General features: G+C 41.4%; 1 protein-coding gene across 3 annotated transcripts in view; it reads right to left on the reverse strand.

Annotated features, from left to right (window-relative positions):
- Positions 1-586: 586 nt before the first annotated feature.
- Positions 587-22,370, reverse strand: part of LOC127636232 (tetratricopeptide repeat protein 28-like) — a 326,436-nt gene continuing 304,652 nt past the window's right edge. For 2 of the 3 annotated variants that reach the window (XM_052116671.1, XM_052116673.1), the window contains 12 exons: positions 18,098-18,238; positions 12,006-12,150; positions 11,624-11,803; positions 10,096-10,607; positions 8,202-8,449; positions 7,424-7,548; positions 6,896-7,127; positions 5,567-5,643; positions 5,389-5,412; positions 4,864-4,993; positions 4,669-4,776; positions 587-2,859 (listed from right to left, as the gene is read on the reverse strand). In XM_052116671.1, the coding sequence (XP_051972631.1) occupies positions 1,262-2,859; positions 4,669-4,776; positions 4,864-4,993; positions 5,389-5,412; positions 5,567-5,643; positions 6,896-7,127; positions 7,424-7,548; positions 8,202-8,449; positions 10,096-10,607; positions 11,624-11,803; positions 12,006-12,150; positions 18,098-18,238 (3,520 nt within the window). In that variant the 3' untranslated portion in view covers positions 587-1,261. The remainder of the gene's footprint in view (positions 2,860-4,668; positions 4,777-4,863; positions 4,994-5,388; positions 5,413-5,566; positions 5,644-6,895; positions 7,128-7,423; positions 7,549-8,201; positions 8,450-10,095; positions 10,608-11,623; positions 11,804-12,005; positions 12,151-18,097; positions 18,239-22,370) is intronic. The other variant, XM_052116672.1, reaches the window with a different exon arrangement.

A 22,370-nucleotide genomic window follows, 5' to 3' on the forward strand; every position in this document is an offset into this window, starting at 1 on the left:
TTGATTACACTTCATGCAAAGCGAAACTTTGATTTGACTCTTACAGAAGTACTGTGTGAGTACCATGGTAACGGTATCAGATGGTAATACCATTGTACTTTGATAAACCGTCCCAGTCAAAAGTGTGGAAACATCTACTCATTATTATTACGTTTATCCCCCCTGCACATTTTAAAATATTAGTCATTAAAACTATGATTGTCTTTAATTATCACACTACTTTATGCAATAATGTCACTATAATAACAGGTTACTAACTATCTGTTACTAAAGCACATACTATATTTGTATTGCAAAGAGCTTCAATATTAGGATGAATCTAATAAAAATGTATATTTCACCCTAATATCGCAATAAAAAATTAGCAATTCATAATATTTCATTATTATGATTTACTTTATTTATTGTCCACAGGCTAACTCATATATATATATATATATATATATATATATATATATATATATATATATATATATATATATATATAATATAGATATTATTGTAAAGCAGATACTCTCAAGTTTGACAGTAATACAAAATGAAAATAAGACAAGTGCAAGAGAGTAAATTAAACTTTTTATTGAGTTCATTTTACTGAGAAATGAATGAGATATGTCTGGATGAGAGTCCACATATGCACATCTCTGTTAGAAAGACACTGAATCACTGGAGAGCAAGAGAACCCATGCTTTAATACTGACACTCAATTCACATAGAAGTCAGGTCAGGTGCAGGTCACCATCTCAATAAAAATATGAAAATGTTTTTTTTTCATCTTTTGTGCATGGTTTGCTTCTTTAACAATATAAAAATGTATAATACTGATTGCAAAACGTTGATTTATTTACAAAACAATAACTGTAATAATTACCATCCATAATAATAATAATAACAATAACAACAATAATTATAATAATAAAAATAAATGAAATAAAAGCAGTCAAAGCCGCATCATCTTCACTAACACAAACAGCGAGCGTCTTCTTCTTGGAATACCATTTTGGTAAAATCTCTTTTATTTTTGTATGACATGCCCTCTGCACGTCTCAATCAGTCTGGATGTATAAACGGTCCTTTACAGTGTCTGTGGAAGCATACGGATTATATGCTCTCTACATGGAGTTCAACAGTAGGCAGTTTGAGTCTTTTGGAAATGTGCATTTCCTAACCAAGACTGTCCTTTCCACTGTTTTCAGAGTTATAAATACTCAAAACACTCGTTCACCGAGAGAGTCTTAAAAAGGATGCAAATGCAAACTTCTCAACATTTCGATGACGGAAAAAACCTTCCGGGCGACAGGAACTTGTAACCATTCCCAGTGGGCAATCGAATGGGATGAGAACCCGGGCTACTTCCAGTGGAACCCGTTGGAGAAGGTGCGACTCGCTTTGGGTCGATCTTGCGATGGCCATTGGGTGGATTTCTGGTGCTGTGCTCTAGCTCCTGGGGCATATCCTGTCCTGTTACGCCATGGCGGGGCGAGAGATTAAGAAGGCCCAGAACATCTCGCTTGGCGGTGCTTAGTTTGCCCCCGCGGAGTGCCCGAATCGGTCCAGAGTGTTGCTGTTGGGTCGCATTGGCCCAGAAAGTCTTGAGATTGTGGATCGCTTGGACTTTTTCATCGATAGCAGCCAGTTTGAGTCGGTCGATATCTGGAGCGTCCGCCGGGCTGGAGCGCGTCGAGCCGGTCGAGGAGTATGACAGGGCTGGGGAGGGTGCGCTGCCGGCTGGCGACTGGTGGCCTGAGCTGGGCGAGATGTTGCTAGGTGACCGGGAGATGTGGCCACTATAAGGTGAGCTTGGGTACTTGAGTTTAAACTGGGCGTGACTCTCGGAAGTTGGCGACGGTTGGCTGCCTTCTTTTAAAGATGTCTCGGATGTAGCGGGGCTGTTGTAGCCAGAGCTGACTTTCTGTAAGGAGGATGTACGGGATGGTGGTTTAGGGCGCGACTGGAGAGGTGAAGACTGAGCTTTGATACTAGCTCTGCTGTTGGGGCGACTGAACGCACTCGTCTCCGAGGAACGGAACGCAGACCCTCCTGTCGGGGTTGGCGGACCTCCACCGCTCAACGAATCACCAGTTGGGGCATGCCCAGTGCTTCTCTGCAGAGTCTCAACGGCACGCATGTGGCTTTGCGTTTCCTCTAGAATCTTCTGTGCGAGTTCCTGTGGGTCTAGCGGCTCTCCGGACGTCCGTTCCTCTTGGGATTTTACAGTGCTGTCTGTTTCCGTACTGGACTGATCGGACTCGCCCGTGTCCGAGCTGTTCACCTTTCCGACCTTCTGGAATGGCGAGTTTGGACTCGGCACCAGGGTCGTTTTGACAGGTGATGTTGGGGTGCTAACGCTACCTCTCGAAGACACGGAGACCGTGTAACCCCTGCCCGTCCCGCCACGTGCTGCACCTCTGTGGTGTCTGTGGTTTGCGGGCCGTGGGAGCGTGTCACATTGGCTACCAAGTGGCTCGCTGCTGATTATACTGTAACCTTCATACTCTTCGTCATCGTGTCCTCCAATGGCTCCGTGTGGGGACGAACGACTGCGAGGAACCGACGTGTGCCGATGCGATGCAAACAGCCCCGCTCCACCCCGGTGGCGCTCTAGTTCTTGTTGCCGTGAGCGCTGGCTGATAAAATCAGAGGGGCCTTCAGGCCGGGACAGGAAGCTCATGGACGAAGCAATGGAACTCAGGCTGTAGACGGAGATGGCGTCCGAAGCCAGGCTGTCCGGGCAGGGAGGAGAGAAGGGGGGGTTGGGATAACCCAAGGGCAGTGGGTGGGACACAGACTGTGCTGACGCCAAAGACTCCAGAGAAGATGAACTGTCCAAGCTCAGACGCTTCGGCAGCTCCGTAGAGTCTAAAGGGGAGCATTTAAATAGATTTAGTACAATGTTATACATTTTTAATGTGTTATTTGACTTATCTAGATAATTATATTTTAAGGACAATATAGAAAGTTTAGGCAATGCTGAGAGACAATAACTATGTGAATATTCCCAACACTCAGTGCGATCTCGTGTGGGATATGTGATTGGTATTTCTGAAATATCTAAAATGCGCATCTTTATTAAAGTAAAAAAGGATAGAAAGACACGTCTTATGGGGGGAGTTAAATAACAGGTATACTGAGAGTCTTGTTCATCATATTTATTTTCATTTAAAAGCAACATCGTTTAAATTGCAACCACTTTATTAGCAACAAAGCACATGAACTTGAACCACGCGATGATGGTGTCTAATCCACTACGAGAAGTGAGAATTGTCTGACTTGACAGCGCTTATTTTACTCCTCCCCTGACTGCAGCCTCCTACTCTCGTCTACTTTCAATACGAGGCGTTTGGCATCTCAAACGAGCCTATTGACTAAGCCGAAACCCCCATTGCACTGCAGCTCACGAGACACTCACGCTATGCTCTGATGCGCTGCTGACGCTTCCGATGTGAATGCTGTAAACTGTTTACAGGGGCGCCGGAAACATAAGTTCTGCTCACGCACCGATCACACTTGCGATGTGAAACAGGCTTCAGTTAGTGCTTTCCAAGTGAATATAAATGATCCTTCCCCTGTCATCTGTATGTTTCAGAGTGCATTTTGCTCACTTCAAACACGGAATGAAACAGCGCTACACGTGTCAACGGCACGTTATCATCACGGCTTAATCATATCAGCAGGAGCGCAGAGCAGGTGCGGTAATGACTGCAGTTTTATCAGTAAGAGCCTGATAAAAGGCATCTGTAAAGAGGACCCAACTTAGCCACACTGTCAGAATATTTCAATTTAGACATAAAAATTAGGTGTTCATTTTTCTCAGATGTTACAGTTGTTAATATCATAATTTCCATCTGCAGCCCAACCTCAAAATCAATGCTGCACTGTCAAATGTGTATTATTGGTAATTGGATGGGTGCTACCAAAGCCTTTTTAGAGCACAAATAAACTCAAATAATGCCGATATTTTCACAGATATTTTTTTAACAGAAATCGCTTCATTCGCGTGTTCATGCGAGTTGAAATATTTCAACTCGAGCGAAATATCCGCATGATGTGTTGTCGCGAAAGCCTATCAGCATTGAGATTGTCCGGATGTCACTGACGTACTGGCGTAGTAGCAGAAGAAATCAGGAAAAATGGGTGAGGAAATGGTTGTAGCGGTGTGTTGGCACTCGGAATTGTAAGACACAATGTCAACGTATCTGGGACTTCCGCAACAGATACAGAGCAGCAATCGTTGCGATATCGGCCATGGTTGATGGCGGAAAGATAAGTTGTCGTATAAGCCCCTCCTCCTGTCCTTTTCCGGAAGAGAAGGGGGAATACTCGCGGGTTCACGTTACCCGCGCGAACGCGAGTTTAAACACAAATTTAATCCAGCGGTCAAAATTGCACGAGCAATGCGAGGCAAATTTGTTTATCGCGTTGTATGTGAACGCACCATTAGGAAGATTCGAACTTGCGACTCCAGCTGTGGTTGTCAGCGTCTTTACTTGCTGAGCTATCCAGGCCCAAATAAATATTATTATAAATAAATTTGGAACGTACAATCAAAACCGATATGGTCATCGATATATCATGCACTTCCTCAATATTTACATTCTAAATACATTTTGAATTATTTTGCAATGAAATATCAAAAATGTGTCATGTGACCTGTGAAGTGACACTCACCAAACAGAGCCAGCAGTGACTGCAGGGCAAAGTGCATGATGCGACGGTTCGCCTGCTTGCCAGTCTTCAAAACCACTTCCTCCTGACCGACCTCACACAGGTCAAACCCTGAGAGTGACATGCACAGAAAGACAGAACGATGAGCGTGGAGTCAAGCATCTAAAGCAAGTGTTTGGATGTTGTAAGGGCTCTCACCCAGAGCAGCCAGGAACTCGTGACAGCCCGGCAGTCTCCAGAGATGAACACTGATGGACACCTGGATGGGAGCGAGAGAGAAATCCTGCTCCTTCTCTCCTGACTGTAGCTGAACCAAAACCTGATGAAGCTGTAAAACACCAAGAAATGTTGTGTTCAGTAATGGCCGATATACAACAGGAATAATCATAATATTGAACATTGTTCATTTTAATTTGCTTCCTTTGTTCCTTCCTTAATTGAAGCCAACATGAAAATGTACTTTGCATTTAATTAACTTGCTCCGCCTCTGAAACAACTTTGTTTTTCCACTGAAATAACCAAGACCTCTTATTTTTCACCCCATCCCTCCAACTGCCAGTCACCCTCTTTTTAAATTCCTATTAATTTCTGCTGGATAAAATAAAGTTTTTCTCAAAATGGGTTGTGAGTGCCATTTCATGTTGGCTTGAAGTTTACAGCAGTGTGTTAGTTGAATAAGTTGAAAGCAGATACTTCTAATGAGTTAAAAGCAAAAGCACTTACCATTCCCACTACATTTTTAACAGCCTTTAATGGTACGGTTAGGGAAAGAGAAGGAAAGAGGATTTAGGATTCAACGTTTTTAAGAAGTAAACATTAGCATAAATATCAGTACAAGCAAGCATAAACAGACGCATAAAAGAAGACTGTATGTAACGGAGCGTGATATGTGATGTCTCACCCTGTTGATGAGTTGTTCTCCGGTTTCTGAGGCGGTGATCAGTTTACACAGCGCTTGCAGAGCGGGTGGAGGCAAACCTGAGGATAAACACGACAAATTACACTTGATGTCTTGAAACGTAATTTCTCAGTGCATTGCCGTTTCATTAACATGTGACGTGACCAATCACTTTTCCACCATTTCCAAATGCACGTTTCGACTCGACTCTGCTCGCTTTACTTTTCTGAGCTTGCTTTTCCACTGCTGTTTAGTGCCGCCTCAACGTTGGTGGGATTATAGGCTGATCGTCATAGCTGGACCGCCTCTACTGCCGTGACATCAACTTAAACGCGACACAAAAAATTAACAATAACACGACCACTAGCTGTTAGCTACTAGCTCATTGTGCTGCATGAAGCAGTTGTTGCATGGTGATTTTACACAAGTGTAACAGTTCAATTGGCCTGGTTGTTTTAGACGCTTTCCAGTAGCTGCTCAACTAAATAAAGTGAAGCTTTCAAGCGGAGTATAGAGTTAGCGTAACAAAACATACCATCCTCCATCGTGGCTCAACACCAGTCCAGGGCGCTCTCCCTCCCATTGCTCGCCGGTCTAGACAGCGTCCATATGGTCGAACCACTTCCACTTTTCCTTGATGGATCTGTAGTCAATTTTACGTTTTTACTTTTCCCTACACTGTTGGTAGGTCCGGTGGTAGCCGTGTGCGGCCAACAGTTGTGACACTTCCTGAAAGACTTTATCATTTCACAACGTTTCGTTCGTCGCTAACGAGTGGACCGTCTGCACCTCGTTTTATTGACCACGGCGTGGTTTTGCGCACAGCCACTTCTTTTTACAATTCGAAAGTCGCTTGAACAAATGATACTGCTATCGCTGTTGCTAACTTTAAATTTAAACCGTGTCGAAAATACAGTGACGCTAGTAGTCACGATTCTCTCTGACCAATCAGTGATCTGCAAGGTTTTGATGTCACATTTAGTATCGGCTCGGCTCGCTTGGAACCTCGACCGAGGTGGTACTAAAAATAGTATCAGGCACCAGGTACTATCCACAGTGGGAAACCCCCAAAAAGCAAGCAGAGTCGTGTCGAGTCGAGTTGTACCATGCAGTGGAAAAGCCCCATAAGTGTCTCGAGCAAATTATTAAATATCTTTCAAAGATTCAATGCCATAAATCTCAATGCTTTATCAAATGCGGCGACTACGGTAACTCTTTCTCAGATGTGTTCATAGTAGCAGCCAGGGTAACAGACAGTCAGATTTTAAACGTCATTTTTAATCCGCTCTTGCTAATATATGTGCACAACATGCATCAGGCAGTGTGTCATACCCAGCAGTGACTGTAGGGTGGTGCTGCACTGTTGCAGTCTGTCTCCGGGGTCGGTTGTGGGGAAGAACACGGCCGCGGGGAGACCCGTTCCGGCCGAGTCCAATCTGAAGCCCACAGCGGTCAGCAAGGTCTGCCAGCCCGGCACGCCCCCCACCTTATTCTCCACACTCTGCTGAGACGTGTACATCGAGTTCCTCTGGCCGTTCTGAATGCGCTGAAGAGACTTCTCCACCTAGGGGAGCCGTTGAGACGCAGAGGTGAGACATATGGCCATTTGTTTGTGTATGTGTAGTGTGCTTTTCATTTTAAAGGAATAGTTCACCCAATAATGCTGAAAAAAGTCTATCAGGAAAATTTTCCCGCCATAAAGGTCAAAAGTGCCTCTGAAAATCAACCCAGGGGGCAAATATTGCCCCGTAATGTAAAAGTGAATTTCTGACACTGATATATTTATATTTTATATTTCTCATCATCTATGTAGTGTAAACCTCTTGAGTCGTCATGGTAAATATGATGTGCGGTTCTCACCAGGTGCAGCAGAACCCTCAGGGCATCTCTGGCTTTATCTGGATACTGCAGGATCTCAGCCAGCGCCTGACCAATCAGAGACGAGGGGCTGTTCAGCTTCACATCACAGCCAATCAGCATGAAGCCTGAAGAGATTGTTCATATATATCAGTATTCAAAAGACAAAGAAAAAGTAATGCTGATTTGGGCAAGTATGTATACAGGACTATATTACTGCATACTGTGAAGTGTATACTGTATACTGCATACTATTGTTCAAAAATAGTATGTGAAACTGTTCATTTCAAACAGTCGTTTGCAACATTGTTGCCAAATGACCTCATCACATTGCATGTTTAATTAATTGTGATAAAATGGTCTGCACTCATATAGAGTCTTTTAAACCTTAGCGGTATTCAAAGCCTCTCATTCACCCATTCAGCTGCTATGCAAGGTGCTAGCCTGCCATTGGGACCAAAATGGGGTTCAGTGTCTTGCCCAAGGACACTTTGGCATGTGGAGTCGTGTGGGCCGGGAATCGAACCGCCAACCCTTCGATTAGTGGCTGACCCGCTATACCACCTGAGCCACAGCCGCAAAAAATCTCCACTGATATCATTTTCGGTTCACTCGTCATACTGGAAACGGAAGGTCAAGTCGAGCATTGCATTGGGATCCTGTATTCCTTGTAGTTTGCTCTACTTGTACTGCACATGTTGTTTGACATATGCATCTTCAATGCATACAGAAACTTCAATACTGCATACTGAATATTACACAATTAGCATGTGCGACTGACCTGCCCAGTTAGAGGGGTGTGAGAACTGTTTGCTGCTCTGAACGCTCTTCATGGTGTCCGCGAGGGCCACGCTGGCTTTGGTGCCATTGAGTAGAGCGCTGTAGAAAGCGTGGACAAACATCTTGGACGCGGCGACAGGCACCGGCCACAGCGAGACCAGCACACACTGCGCTCCAGCAGCCAGAAACGCCCGCGTTAGACCGACCACCCCGTCCGCAGTCACTTTACTGTCAGACTCTTGGTACGACCTGCAGAGGTATGAAACATAAACACTATTAGCATCATGGAGCTATTATTTTAAATAGACTGTAAAACTAGTGCGGATGTGGCTGCAGTCGTGGTACGGCCTGTTAAACTGAAATTATGTCTGAAAATGCTGATGCACAGATTTGGTTAATTAGGGTTGACTTTAGGGTTGTGCCGATGGACGATATCATCGTCCATCGTGATGGCTGACCAACATCACGATGTAGAGCCACCATCGTGATGCCACGCCCCCTTTTGCGAGTCTTGCTAGTGTGACTCACTAATCCTAGTCTCTTCTATAGTTAACCTAAAAACTTTGCAGGGATTGCTCTGTAAATTAAATTGAGAATATAACTAATGCATATATGCTATTTTAAATACTGTAGTTTATGCCAGAGACGTGACGTGTTAGTCTGTGAAAATACCGTGTCAGGCAGGCTGCACAAATATTGATCTTGACATTGTTAGCTTCTTGTCTTTTTTTAACATGTCTTACACTGTACATTTAGATTAAAATATTTTATGTTGTAGGCTACAAGAAAATAGCCTTTATTAATTAATTATTAGTAGTTGTAGTGTCTCACAAAATCTTGCTCATTGTCACATATAGCTCTTGTATACACTGAAGCGGCAGTTTTAGATAAACCCAGACCAGCGAACGTCAAATAACTTTGGTCTGGTTAATACTTTTAAAGAAAAATTTCCTTGGCCATAAATCCATAATGTCAAATCAAATGAAAGAAACAAGGTGAATATGAATAACACACATTTATTAAAACATAGAAGAACAACAAATAAAGAACAAGAACAGGAACAACACTCAGACCGAAACTCGGCATTAACATTTCACTTATAATTAGCAGCACAATTAACTTCAGCACAGGCTACAAAATAAATTATGTTATTGAAATATTGTAAAGTGGTCATATGAACTACACAAATGAACGTTTAAAAAATAATATGCAAAATCGAATAGCTCCATAACGGAGGGCTGAAAAATGCGTAAAGGAGTCTAATATCTTTCACCATAGACCATGTTTAAATTTCGATGTTTCTGGCCAGAAATACCAACATATTCACTTTATCTGGTTTTAATAAGCTGCGGATTGGAGTAACTACACTACCCGCTGTGCTGAAGACCCGCTCTGATGGAGTACTGGTAGCACATATGCACAGATATTTCCGTGCTAATCTTGCCATGAGCGGAAACCTTTTGTCGTTCGTTTTCCACCAAGTCAGCGGGTCCTCTTCCCCATCAATGGCCATTTCCTGCAGGTACATGGTCATTTCTGCCTCGACCTTTTGCTCATCAGTGAGTAAAATAACGAAATTATAGTTTTTAAGTGGAAAATAGTATTTATGTAAAGAGATATATTAAAATAAAAAGTGCACAACTCTTCTTAAGTGAAAGCTAAAAAAAAATGCTTCACGTGTCGGTGCAACCTACTGATAAAGCGCCGACGAGTCATTAGTTGGGTTAGTAAAATAACGAAATTATAATTTTTCATATAATTTTTGAAAATTATATGAAATTATATAATCCCCGCCCGCCGACGATATCATCGTCCATCGCGATGTTTTACTGTCAACATCGTCAACTGCCAATTTAGGGGACATCGCCCAACCCTAGTTGACTTAACCAACTCACCCCAGCACGACTAGCTTTGTCGGCAGCCTGAGATCGAGGATATCAGCTGCAGTGAGCAGGAACTCCTGCAGTGGCGGGCTGTCACAGATACTTTCTGCGTCACTGGCATCGTCTGGCACGCGCAGACTCTCTGGGATGGTGTAGTTTGATTTGCTGCTGCCGCTCTCCCCACCTCCTGCTCCCCCACTGGGTGCGGCTGCCACCGTTCCAGAGCTCCCGTCCTGGCTGGGCGTAAGCACCAACGCTGCCAGCTTCCAGGAGATGTGCGTGGCAAAGTGGGCACACTCTGCCTGCGTGAGCACGTTCATGACCCGCTCTTTGGTAGCCGCTGGGCCGGCCAGCGGTTGACAGCCCAGCAGATCGGCCACCATGTGGGCCTCCTCTTCAGCAGTGGGCATCGGACCCCAGAGCCAGCGGTCCATCACTGATGGCGGGAGACGAGGGTTTCCAACGACGGCAGCCATAGAACTACCCCCATTACACAGAACCGGACCGGTCCGGCGAGGATGAACCTGAGACAACAAAGAGAGCAGAAGATTATCGTGTGGTCTTTATCAAGAGCTTTTATAACTGTGACACTGTGTACTAACCAATAGATAGATAAACAGACAGACAGTAAGGAAGACAGATAGATAGAACAACAGACAGACAGACAGATAGATAGATAGATAGTTAGATAGACAGACAGTAAGGAAGACAGATAGCTAGAACGACAGACAGATAGACAGACAGGTAGAATGATAGATAGACAGACAGACAGAAAGACAGTACAGAAGACAGATAGCTAGAATGACAGACAGATAGATAGATAGATAGACAGACAGACAGACAGACAGATAGATCGATAGATAGACAGACAGACAGACAGATAGCTAGAACAACAGACAGACAGACAGGCAGACAAATAGCTAGAATGACAGACAGACAGACAGACAGACAGATAGATTGATTGATAGACAGACAGGCAGCCAGCCAGCCAGACAGACAGAATGATAGACAGACAGACAGAAACACAGACAGACAGGTAGAATGACAGATAGACAAACTGGAAGACAGATAGCTACAACGCGACAGACAGACCGACAGACATGAAGAAAGATAGCAAGAATGACAGACAGACAAACAGATGGATAGACAGACAGACAGACACAGACAGAAAGATAACTAGAATGACAGACAGACAGACAGACACAGAGATATATAGACAGACAGACAGAATGATAGATAGATAGATAGACAGACAGACAGATAGACAGACAGACAGACACAGACAGAAAGAAAGATAACTAGAAAGATAGGCAGACAGACAGGAAGACAGATATATGATAGGTAGACAGACAGACACAGACAGAAAGATAACTAGAATGACAGACAGACAGACAGACAGACACAGAGATAGATAGACAGAATGATCGATATATAGACAGACAGACAGATCTGAGCCTGTGAAACATACATCATAAATGTCAGTTCATCTTGAGAGTGTGGTGTATGTCACATTTATCAGTGTGCCAGTAGGTGTGCTCACTTTAGCTGTGGTTCCCAGACTGCCGATGGACGGTACGGCGATGAGACTGAAGCGTTCATACAGATACTCATTAGAAGAGCTGCCCTTCAGCAGAGCAAATGGAATGAGATACAACTCTCCCTCCAGAACCAGAACCAACTGCCTGTGTCGGCCCACCGGACCACTGGAGTGCATCAGACCCTACAGAGAGAGACATAAAAAACCCTTTCATATCCTCATTAACAACTAAAGGAAATACTTCAGAATTTATTGATAAAACAAGGATGTTTTGGGACCATTTACGCCCCTTTACTGTGGTCAAATTCACCATAACACTGTCTTTTCATGGCTTTTTGCCTTCAGCTAGTACTACACAGAACAGGACATGTGACTTCAGTCGTACCCCCTCCATTGGAGCGATGAGCAGGTCGTATAGAGCTCGTAACGGGGGTTTGCTAAGCGCACTGCCGTGGCATGGCAGAGACGAGCTGCCCTCCTTCACTGGAGACACTGTGTTACTGAAGAGACTCGTCATACTCTGACAGCTCCTGAAAAAACACAACACACTCATAAAACAATGGCCACGTTCGGAATGGAATACTGTGTATGAGCATACTGCATAGTATTTACTACTATATAGTGTATATTGCATACTATTTAAAAAGAAATATTTAAAACAGTAGTATGCTACATTGTTACATCACCTCATTACATATTTAAACAATGCGTATAAGTGTGAATAACATGGCTGTCTTGCTGGGCCATAGTAATAGCTTACTCATACTATTTAAAAAAATAAGTATGTAGAATTACAGTAGTATGCCATTCCAAACATGTGAATAAAGTGCAGTATAAAATGTTAAACATTATAAACAGTAGAATGCTACATTGTTGTAACATGACATCACATTTAAACCAGTTATCATCTTGTCAATAAATATGTTTATTTAAAAATGTTGTATCCAATTTAATGTAAAAGTGGCTTAACTTTGGCAATACACTTATTAAATTATTACATTTTTACACATTTACATACATACAAAAAAAGTGAATGATATGTGAAGTATACATACTGCATACTACATTCTTTATAAAAGTAGTCGGTGTTATGCTATTGTGAACACATTCATAATAAAAATAAAGAATAGGTTGAGTGATAACACACTATTCTTAAACACTTTAGAGCAGTCATTAAAAACCCAACACTAGAGGACACTGTTTACTGCAGCAATGCATTACCAATGTTTATGTTTACTTCAACATTGTGCAAGTATAGAAGGTAATGGTGCATGGTCAAGGCCATGGCGGTTTTATTTATAACAGCATGACATGGTCAAGATTGGGGAAAAAAGAATACAAAAATAAATTAAAGACAGGAAGACAGATAGCTAGAACGACAGAGAGACAGACAGACAGATAGATAGTTAGATAGACAGACAGACAGACAGTACAGAAGACAGATAGCTAGAACGATAGATAGATAGATAGATAGATAGATAGATAGACAGACAGACAGACAGACAGACAGACAGACAGACAGACAGACAGACAGACAGGAAGACAGATAGCTAGAACAACAGACAGACAGACAGGAAGACAAATAGCTAGAATGACAGACAGATAGTTTGATAGACAGACAGGCAGGCAGGAAGCTAGCCAGACAGACAGATAGATACACAGACAGACAGGTAGAATGACAGATAGACAGAGAGACAAACTGGAAGACAGATAGCTACAACAACAGACAGACCGACAGACATGAAGAAAGATAGCAAGTATGACAGACAGACAAACAGATGGATAGACAGACAGACAGACACAGACAGAAAGAAAGATAACTAGAATGACAGACAGACAGACAGACGGACACAGAGATATATAGACAGACAAACAGAATGATAGATAGACAGACAGGCAGCCACAAGATGTAAATATTATACTTAATTATTTATTTTAATTATAAATGTAAGCGCAGCGTAGTTCTAGCGGGAAGACTAGCAGCTGTACATCATCGCACCATTAGCTGGTAACTCCTAGCCAATCACATGTAAGCCGTTGCTTTATAGGTCTGCTCTCAATCTATCACATTGCTGTTTCAGTGTGCTAACACAACAACCTCCACCACCCCACCACCGCCAGTTGAGTCCCGTCCTGCACGGGGGTAGGCTCCTCGCCCCTGCCTCCTATCTCTGGCAGGATATTACAGTTCCGAGTACAACTTCTTCGGACCGCCAAACGGGGAATACACCAAAGGGAGACATTACTTTTCAAATAATACTCTTACCGTTATTACAGCTGCATGCATAATAATTATATTATAATTAGCAAAATGCTGTTTAAAATAGAGGAGGAGTATATATATAAAAATATAGCATGTCACGCCAGAGAACATGTCAACTTTTGTAAAATATTTCATGTCAACAACCCAAATAAATTAGCTTGTTTAATGAACATTGGTGTATATAATCATATTGCTGTTGTTGTATTTTTATGCCACCGATAGGCCATGTGAGGTCATGCATTACAGTTATTTTGCCATGCCTCAGGCAGTTTTAGGCGTCCGCTTCACGTCGTACCAAACAAAACCCCTTAACTGCTTGGGGCGGCTGTGGCTCAGGTGGTAGAGCGGGTTGGCTGCTAATCGCAGGGTTGGCGGTTTGATTCCCGGCCCACATGACTCCACATGCCGAAGTGTCCTTGGGCAAGACATTGAACCCCAATGGCAGGCTAGCACCTTGCCATTGGTGTATGAGTGTTTGTGTGAATGGGTGATTGGGACACAGTGTAAAGCTCTTTGGTAACCTCTAAGGTTAAAACCTCTAAGCGCTATGCAGACCATTTACCATAACTGTTGTAAAATTATTGCCACAGATACATGTACCACATTTCCACTTTGAACCTCTCAGAATAAAAACAGTTAACCATATCACCTTGTGTATGTAAAAAGCATCTTGTTATAAAGCATTTGTGTAGGTGTATGACTCCACATACTCTTGGTCTAATCACTATCACTAGTGACAACTTCCTTCCTACCTCCTGTCACACAGCTCCATTATTACACGCCGTCACAGAGAAAACAGACCTTCTAGAAGACGGACACAGGTGGCCTGGATTCTCTCAATCCCTGGCCTCTATGTGGAGGTTAATTAGGTGATCACACACGGCCCGTTAATGTTTAATGAGCATCAGCGACTGGTTCGACATCAGCCGGACTAATAAAAGAGGGCATGAATCACAAAGAGATGGATTATTTCATGGACTAGGTATACACACTGACGGTCAAACGTTTGGAATAATGTAGATTTAGCTTTTATGGAAAGAAATTGGTACTTCTATTCACCAAAGTTACATTCAACTGATCACAATGTATAGTCAGGACATTGTCGGGCACTTCTCATGCACCGCAGAGTCTAGCTCAAGGGTCAGGAACCTTTTTTCACTTAGGAGCCAATTTTACAATTTTTGGTTGATGAATTTTTTAGAAAGAGCCATACCGCGCGCAAATAAATCACTATTTTCAAAAACAGAGTTTTTCAATTAAATACAATGTTTATATTGCCCACAGACAACACATGTTGCAATATGGAATTGAGTACATATGTTTGTGCGGGTCTCCACAAAATTATACACACTTTATATATATATATATATATACACACACTTTATTGCTAAACAAAAATAGAAGTCTAATGATTTTCTGGCCTATAAATGTAAAAAAAAATATAGCTTTTAAATGCAATATTTAAATACAATTTAAATATTATATTTAAAGCTATATATTTTACATATTACAATAATAATAATAATACAAAAATTATATTAAAATAAATACATTTAAGGGAGTTATTGTCATTAAAATACACATTGTTCCAAACGTATAGCCACAAGTCAAGTGGTCGTAAACCTCATATGTGTAAACATGATTTTAGTGTGATATAATCTTTTTTTTAATAATTTTTTGTCGTAATCAACATAATGCCGATTAAGGTTAACTTGTATTGTACCCAGAACATTACTTTGAAATGAACTACTACATAATTACCATTTATAATCATTATTTAACATGTATTATTATTTATAATAGATTTATCCTCACATAAAAATATCACATCTAAGGTTTATTCTAAATAGTGATTTTATTATTTACCATGATAATAAATGCTTATCATATGCTTTGAAGTGAAAAAACAAACAAACAACAAAAACAAACAAAAAAACATATTAGCAAATAGTAGCATAGCATTATTTCAATGACAGCAATATAGTGAAACAGCATCTGGAATTAAAACACACTAATGTGATATTCATAGTTTTGTGTGACATTTATTATAATGTTTTTATTAAAGGGCACCTATTATGGAATTTAGAAAATGACCTTTCATGTAGTGTGTAACATAGATTTAAGTGAACAAAAACCTCCTGCAAAGTTTTATATATGAAAGTTCACCGTAAAAAAAGTTATTGTCTCTCAAAAGTAGGAGTCGACTCTGAGTCAATGTAATGAATCGTTTTTCCAGTGAGTCATTTTCCTTTTCGTTGTGACGTCAAGACGAAAAATGATCAAATTGGCCGCGGCCACTCATTGCGCGCAGACACCAGGGAAAACTTGAAAACATCATGTCGACAACAACACGCTGTGTTCTGAAGTGCGTATCAAAAGCGACCTTTTTTTCACTGCCCAGGGACGAGCATGTGAAGAATCAGTGGCTAGAGTTTATATTTACAACTATACCACACAAGTATAGCCTGAACCTTGTGCTGTTTTCGCCTCATTTTAATGACGATTGCTTTACGAACATGAACGCTTTCAAGTGTGGATTCGCGAGCCGGTTGATACTGAAGGAAGGTTCAGTACCAAGTTTATTTGGATCAGCTTCCTCCTCCGAATCACAACCTGTAAGTATTATTAATAATTGTTGCTTTTATGTGTTTTTTAGCATGCTTAATAAGTATTTGTGTGTGTTGTGTAAGTTACGCTCAGCGCAGCTTCTAGGTCTCCAGTGTCAATTTTTTGGAAATATGTGAAATGTTTGTCGATGTTATTGGAGTTGTCATAAAGAATAGAGCAATAACTTGTAGTAATGCAGTGCTTTACCAATATGTTTATGCATTGGGCTAACGCAAACAATAACTGATTGGGTTTTTACCATCGAACTTTGGGCTATGATCTAATTTTCAACACTTAGCAAGCCATAATCCATTAATGGTGATGGGCGTTCCGTTTCCGACAATCTCACAACTGACTGGGTCATCTGACCAATCACCGCAGATTAGCGTCACGCAAAGGAGGGGTTTGGAAAAATGAGTCGTTGAACGAATCATTTGGGAGTCGGTGAGCAAATCAGGTAAACATAAATGCATATTATAAGACAACAAAAGTGTTTTTTGTCATTGCATGCATGTAAAACTGTTGTTGGGGACTCCCAAAACAATATTAGGAACATTTTAATTGCCATAATAGGTGCCCTTTAAAAAAGTAATTGTAATTAAAAGTTGTTAAAATATTGATAATGTTATGTCACATTTTTTAATTTTTACAATTTTAAAAAAAAAAAATTCTCAGAATTAGTATTTTTTATTCAGATTTTTTGGTAAATTATTTAATAGAGGTATCAATATTGTTTTCTGAGATATTGGCCTTGAGAGCACTCGGTCTCCGGTTGAAAATAAAACAAGTGTTATCGCCCATCCTTACTGAAATTCACAGAGAGAAGATTATCAGTGAATAACGGCTTAAGTGTCTCACAAAAAGCTATCCTACGGCTTCAGAAGTCTCAGAATATAGCACATACGTCGTATTGACAACTCCATTTCTGTTTTATGCTGCTTATTCCTTTTGGAGCTTGACAGGCACAGTCACCATGACAATTTGATGACTCACTTTTGTGTTCAGCGTAAACAATTGTTTTTTTAAACAGGTTTAGAACAACATGAGGGTGAGTAAATAATGACAGAAAATGCATATTTAGACGAACTATTCCTTTAACGCTAGGGCAGAGGGGGTGTGGAGGGGCGGAGTAGAGAATCGTGCTCTTTGTTTTAATGAATACAGTGAGATGGGAAGCTCTGAGAGCTCAAAATGAGGAGCGGAGCTCTAATGATGGACCAACTGACCCCGTCTTAACGCACTGTTCCTGTCTCACCCGTCTTATTTCTCTTTTTCTCTCTCCTCCCCTACTTTCAGCGCTAATGACGATCTCTCTCGTTCTCTTGTAATGAATCGGGATGTGAAGGACTCGACAGAATGCCGATGGCATAATTATCATCCGTCTGAGCTTTAGCTTTTCCAGAGGCAAAATTTTGATCTATTACAAGCAGAAATGTTCACTGATTGCTTAATGATCTGGTGATTGATTGGTTTATCTTTACTCACTGGCTGCTTTATTCCCCTGTAGTTTTATAAAGGACTTCCTTTACCTAACAAATAATAGGATACACAGACATAAGATGACTCAATACAGCCAGTGAAAGAGCTTCAATGATCATGTGACTGACCGGTTAAAGAGGTTGTTTCTGGAGACCATCCTCAGGAAGCCGGTGGGGTCGGTCACCGAGTTGAGTTTATTATTGAGTTCTTCAAACTGCTGGTCCAGAAGATCACCAGCTTCACTCTCCGTCTCACTGCTGGAACACATTCTGAAACACAACAAACACACCATGATTTATTCAAGTTAAGCTGATGTGTGTACATTTATTTATGTTTAAATGCTTTCTCGTATTCCAGCGTAATATCCATAGACAACTATAAGTAAGCTCTTTGTTGTAGAGTGCAACAGTCGCCGCTCTTGTTTCCGGAAGTATTTTTCTTATTCATTTTTTCCATAAAATCCTTCATAAAAGAGTTTAAAGCCATGAACCAAAGCTAGCAGCTCCGAGCTGAATAACAACGTTACAAACTTTGATTGGAAGCAAAAAAGTATTTTGAAAATCGGACAAAACAACTAAAGTACAAGACTGCGTACTTTAAGTCTTCATGCAATCCCATGAAGCATTGCGAATTACAGATGATGTAAAATGATAAAACGACTGATTTAAAGTAATTGATTATAAACTAGTTTTAAAGGGGCGTTTGTCGTGAAAGTTAGTGGTCGCTGCTGAGCTCTTTTGGTGCACTTTGTTTGCCACGACTGGTGGATTTTACACCCTTAGCATCATGGGTAGCGTAGTTATTTACCACAAATTTTGCTATTAAATGCAATTTTTTAGAAATCTTTTAGAAATGTGGGGTCCTGTGTAGCTCAGCGAGTATTGATGCGGGCTACCACACCTGGAGTCGCGCGTTCGAGTCCAGGGCGTGCTGAGTGACTCCAGCAAGGTCTCATAAGCAACCAAATTGGCGCGGTTGCTAGGGAGGGTAGTTACATGGGGTAACCTCCTCGTGGTCGCTTTAACGTGGTTCTTGTTCTCGGTGGTGCGCGTGGCGAGTTGTGCGTGGATGCCGTGGAGATCCACATGCGCTATGTCTCAGCGGTAATGCGCTCCAATCTTTTTTATTTTTTCTACCCAATTTGAAATGCCCAAAAGCGTAATGCAGATTGTTAAATTTTTTTAATTTTTCAACTCGCGCAAATGACTCGATTTTACGTGTTTTGCGTCTATTCGCAAATTTTACAACAGCCTAGCAACCACATTGTAACACACTTGCAATCACCCACGACACCCAAGCAACCCCCATTGTAACACTCTGGCAATGACCCACAACAACCTAGAAAACATCTTTGCTACCACTCAAAACACCTTAGCAACCACATAGCAATGCCAGGACAACCACTCACAACATTTTACCAACCACTATGTAATGCAAAATAACGGCCTGGCAACCACCCACAACAATCTAGCAACCACAAAGCTGTGGCAACCTTCCATAACACCCTGGCAACAAAACAGTAAAGCCCTGATAACCACCCACAACACCCTTGCAACCCACAGTAAGACCCTGGCATCCACACAGTAACACCCTAGCAAATACACACAATAAGCTAGCAACCACATAGTAACACCCTCATAATCAACCACAACACCCAAGCAACCTACAACACACATGCAACCACACATTAACACCCTGGCAACTACCCACTACAACCTAGCAACCACAGTGTAATGCCCAGGCAACTATTGTCAAGACCCTAGCAACCACTAAGTAACACCCTAGCAACCACCCACAACACCCTATCAACCATATAGTAACACCCTCATAATCAACCACAACACCCAAGCAACCTCATGGTAACACCCTGGCAACCACCTAGTAATGCCCTGGTAATGACCCACAATTACCTAGAAAACATCTAGCAACACCCTAGCAACCACTTAAAACACCTTAGCAACCACATAGCAATGTTATGGCAACCACTCACAACTTTCTACCAACCACTCTGTAACACAAAATAACATCCTGGCAACCACCCACAACAACTTAGCAACCATAGAGTAATGCCCTGGAAACCTTCCGTTACACCCTGACAACAGCACAGTAAAGCCCTGATAACCACCCACAACACCCTCGCTACCAAACAGTAAGACCCTAGCATCCACACAGTAACACCCTGGCAACCACCCACAACAACCTAGCAACAAAAGAGTAATGCCCTGGCAACCTTCCACAACACCCTTGCAACAACACAGTAAAGCCCTGATAATCAGGGCAGGGAAGTACAAAAACGTTTTATGTAATTGCACCACGTGAAACGCTCGCTTCGTGTTGTATGTGAACGCAGCATAAATCCTCGTGGTGGCGTAGTGACTCGCCTCAATCTGGGTGGCGGAGGACGAATCTCATTTGCCTCCGCGTCTGAGAACGTCAATCCGCGCATCTTATCATGTGGCTTGTTGAGTGCGTTACCACGGAGACATAGCGCATGTGGAGCTACCAGGACCCCGGAGCTCAGTCTTTAAAGGTTTTTTATAAATTTTATAGAAAAAATGTATATGATTTTTGTACGTGACAGCTGTTTTTAAAAACAAAAATGACTGCTGCTAATAGGTGTTGGGACGAGATGCCTCTTTCTTGAAGAGGGACAGGAACAGCGCATGCTGACACGGAACATAGTGGTCAAAAGTATAGTGACGTTAGCAAAACTCCTTCAAAGAAATTACCCATAGAAAAGACAAATCACAAATGAAATCTCTTTATTATGTGAATTATTTCTCCTTGACAGCAAACATGATTACATGGAGAGCCAATGAAGATGGTCTCCTGCTTCTCAGATGTTACAGTGAGGCACTTACAATGGAAGTCAATGGGGCCAATTTTAGAGGGTTTAAAAGGTACAAATTTGAAGCTTATACTTTTATAAAAGCACTATAATTGGAGCTGTAAAGTTTTAAGGTTTATTGATTGATTTATTCATTTAGGGTTTATTGATATGACATCATCATGGCAACAATGTTTTTCAAATTGGCTATAAAGTTATATAACTATTGAAATAGTGATTATTTTAATGTTCAAAAATTGGCCCCCATTGACTTCCATTGTAAGTGCCTCACTGTAACCCAGATTTGTTTGTTTTTAAGAAAAGGTGGGGCAAGTCAAAATTAATTTTTGTGGTAATCAACATTATAACACAAATGCTGTAGATTGAGTTTAACTTGTATTGAACCTGGAAAATTCCTTTAAACAGCCAAAATACCAAATCTGTAATCAAATGTGAGACGTTTCCCTATGAACTCATTTCTCATCTAATTATACCAAATGATCTGAGTTTTTAATAGGTCATATACTCTTACTGTTGTCTCAGTTGCGTTATTTATAAGTTATTTCTCATTTTCATTTCCCCTAAGGAATTTTAGGAGACAAAGTTGACACTTAAATTAACTAAAAAACACCTGAGCTATGAAAACAAACACACAAACTCACATTTTTGTTGACGTGCCCTCCTCAGCATCCACTAAAACAATTTAACAAATGAACAAACAACTCAAGAGCAAAACGGCATCCACAATCACAGATAATTACGCACAAATCACTCAGGGAACACGCTTGCAAATTTCTCTGATTAGCTTTAATGAAAAAAAATAACCCAGATCTCTCTAGTAATCATGCTCATCTAAGATGACACTTTTGGATTTGTCTATTGGGTTAATAAGGTTTTATCCAGCTTACCTCAATTACACACAAAATGCACTTCATTTGCAGCAAATACACGCAGATAAACGACGCAGATGTTCCACTGATTATTTTGGATGCATTATCAGATGGTTTTAAAACAAGGATTCAAATGTTCTACAAACATTTGAATTTCTACAAACATTTGAATATCTCTTTAGCGTGTGAATGTGTTTGCGGAAGCACTTCACTTTAAGAAAGTCAAAGCAGAATTTCGAATAATCCCCTTTCCTAATTTTCCGAACTGTTCCAAGATGCAGAGACACAAACATTCCTTTAGCATCCATTTCAAAACCTTTATATACTCACACGTTATGGTGCACAATACGTCGCCTCTTGCGATGGAAGCCAGCCCAAATCCTGTTGAAATGTTAATTTAATTTGCAACCAATAAGTAATGCCCTAGCAACCACCCACAACAGCCTAGCAACCACATTGTAACACACTTGCAATCACCCACAACACCCAAGCAACCCCCATTGTAACACTCTGGCAATGACCCACAACAACCTAGAAAACATCTTTGCTACCACTCAAAACACCTTAGCAACCACATAGCAATGCCAGGACAACCACTCACAACATTTTACCAACCACTATGTAATGCAAAATAACAGCCTGGCAACCACCCACAACAATCTAGCAACCACAAAGCTGTGGCAA

The sequence above is a fragment of the Xyrauchen texanus genome, chromosome 43 (genome assembly GCF_025860055.1).
Source record: "Xyrauchen texanus isolate HMW12.3.18 chromosome 43, RBS_HiC_50CHRs, whole genome shotgun sequence".
NCBI lineage: Eukaryota > Metazoa > Chordata > Actinopteri > Cypriniformes > Catostomidae > Xyrauchen > Xyrauchen texanus.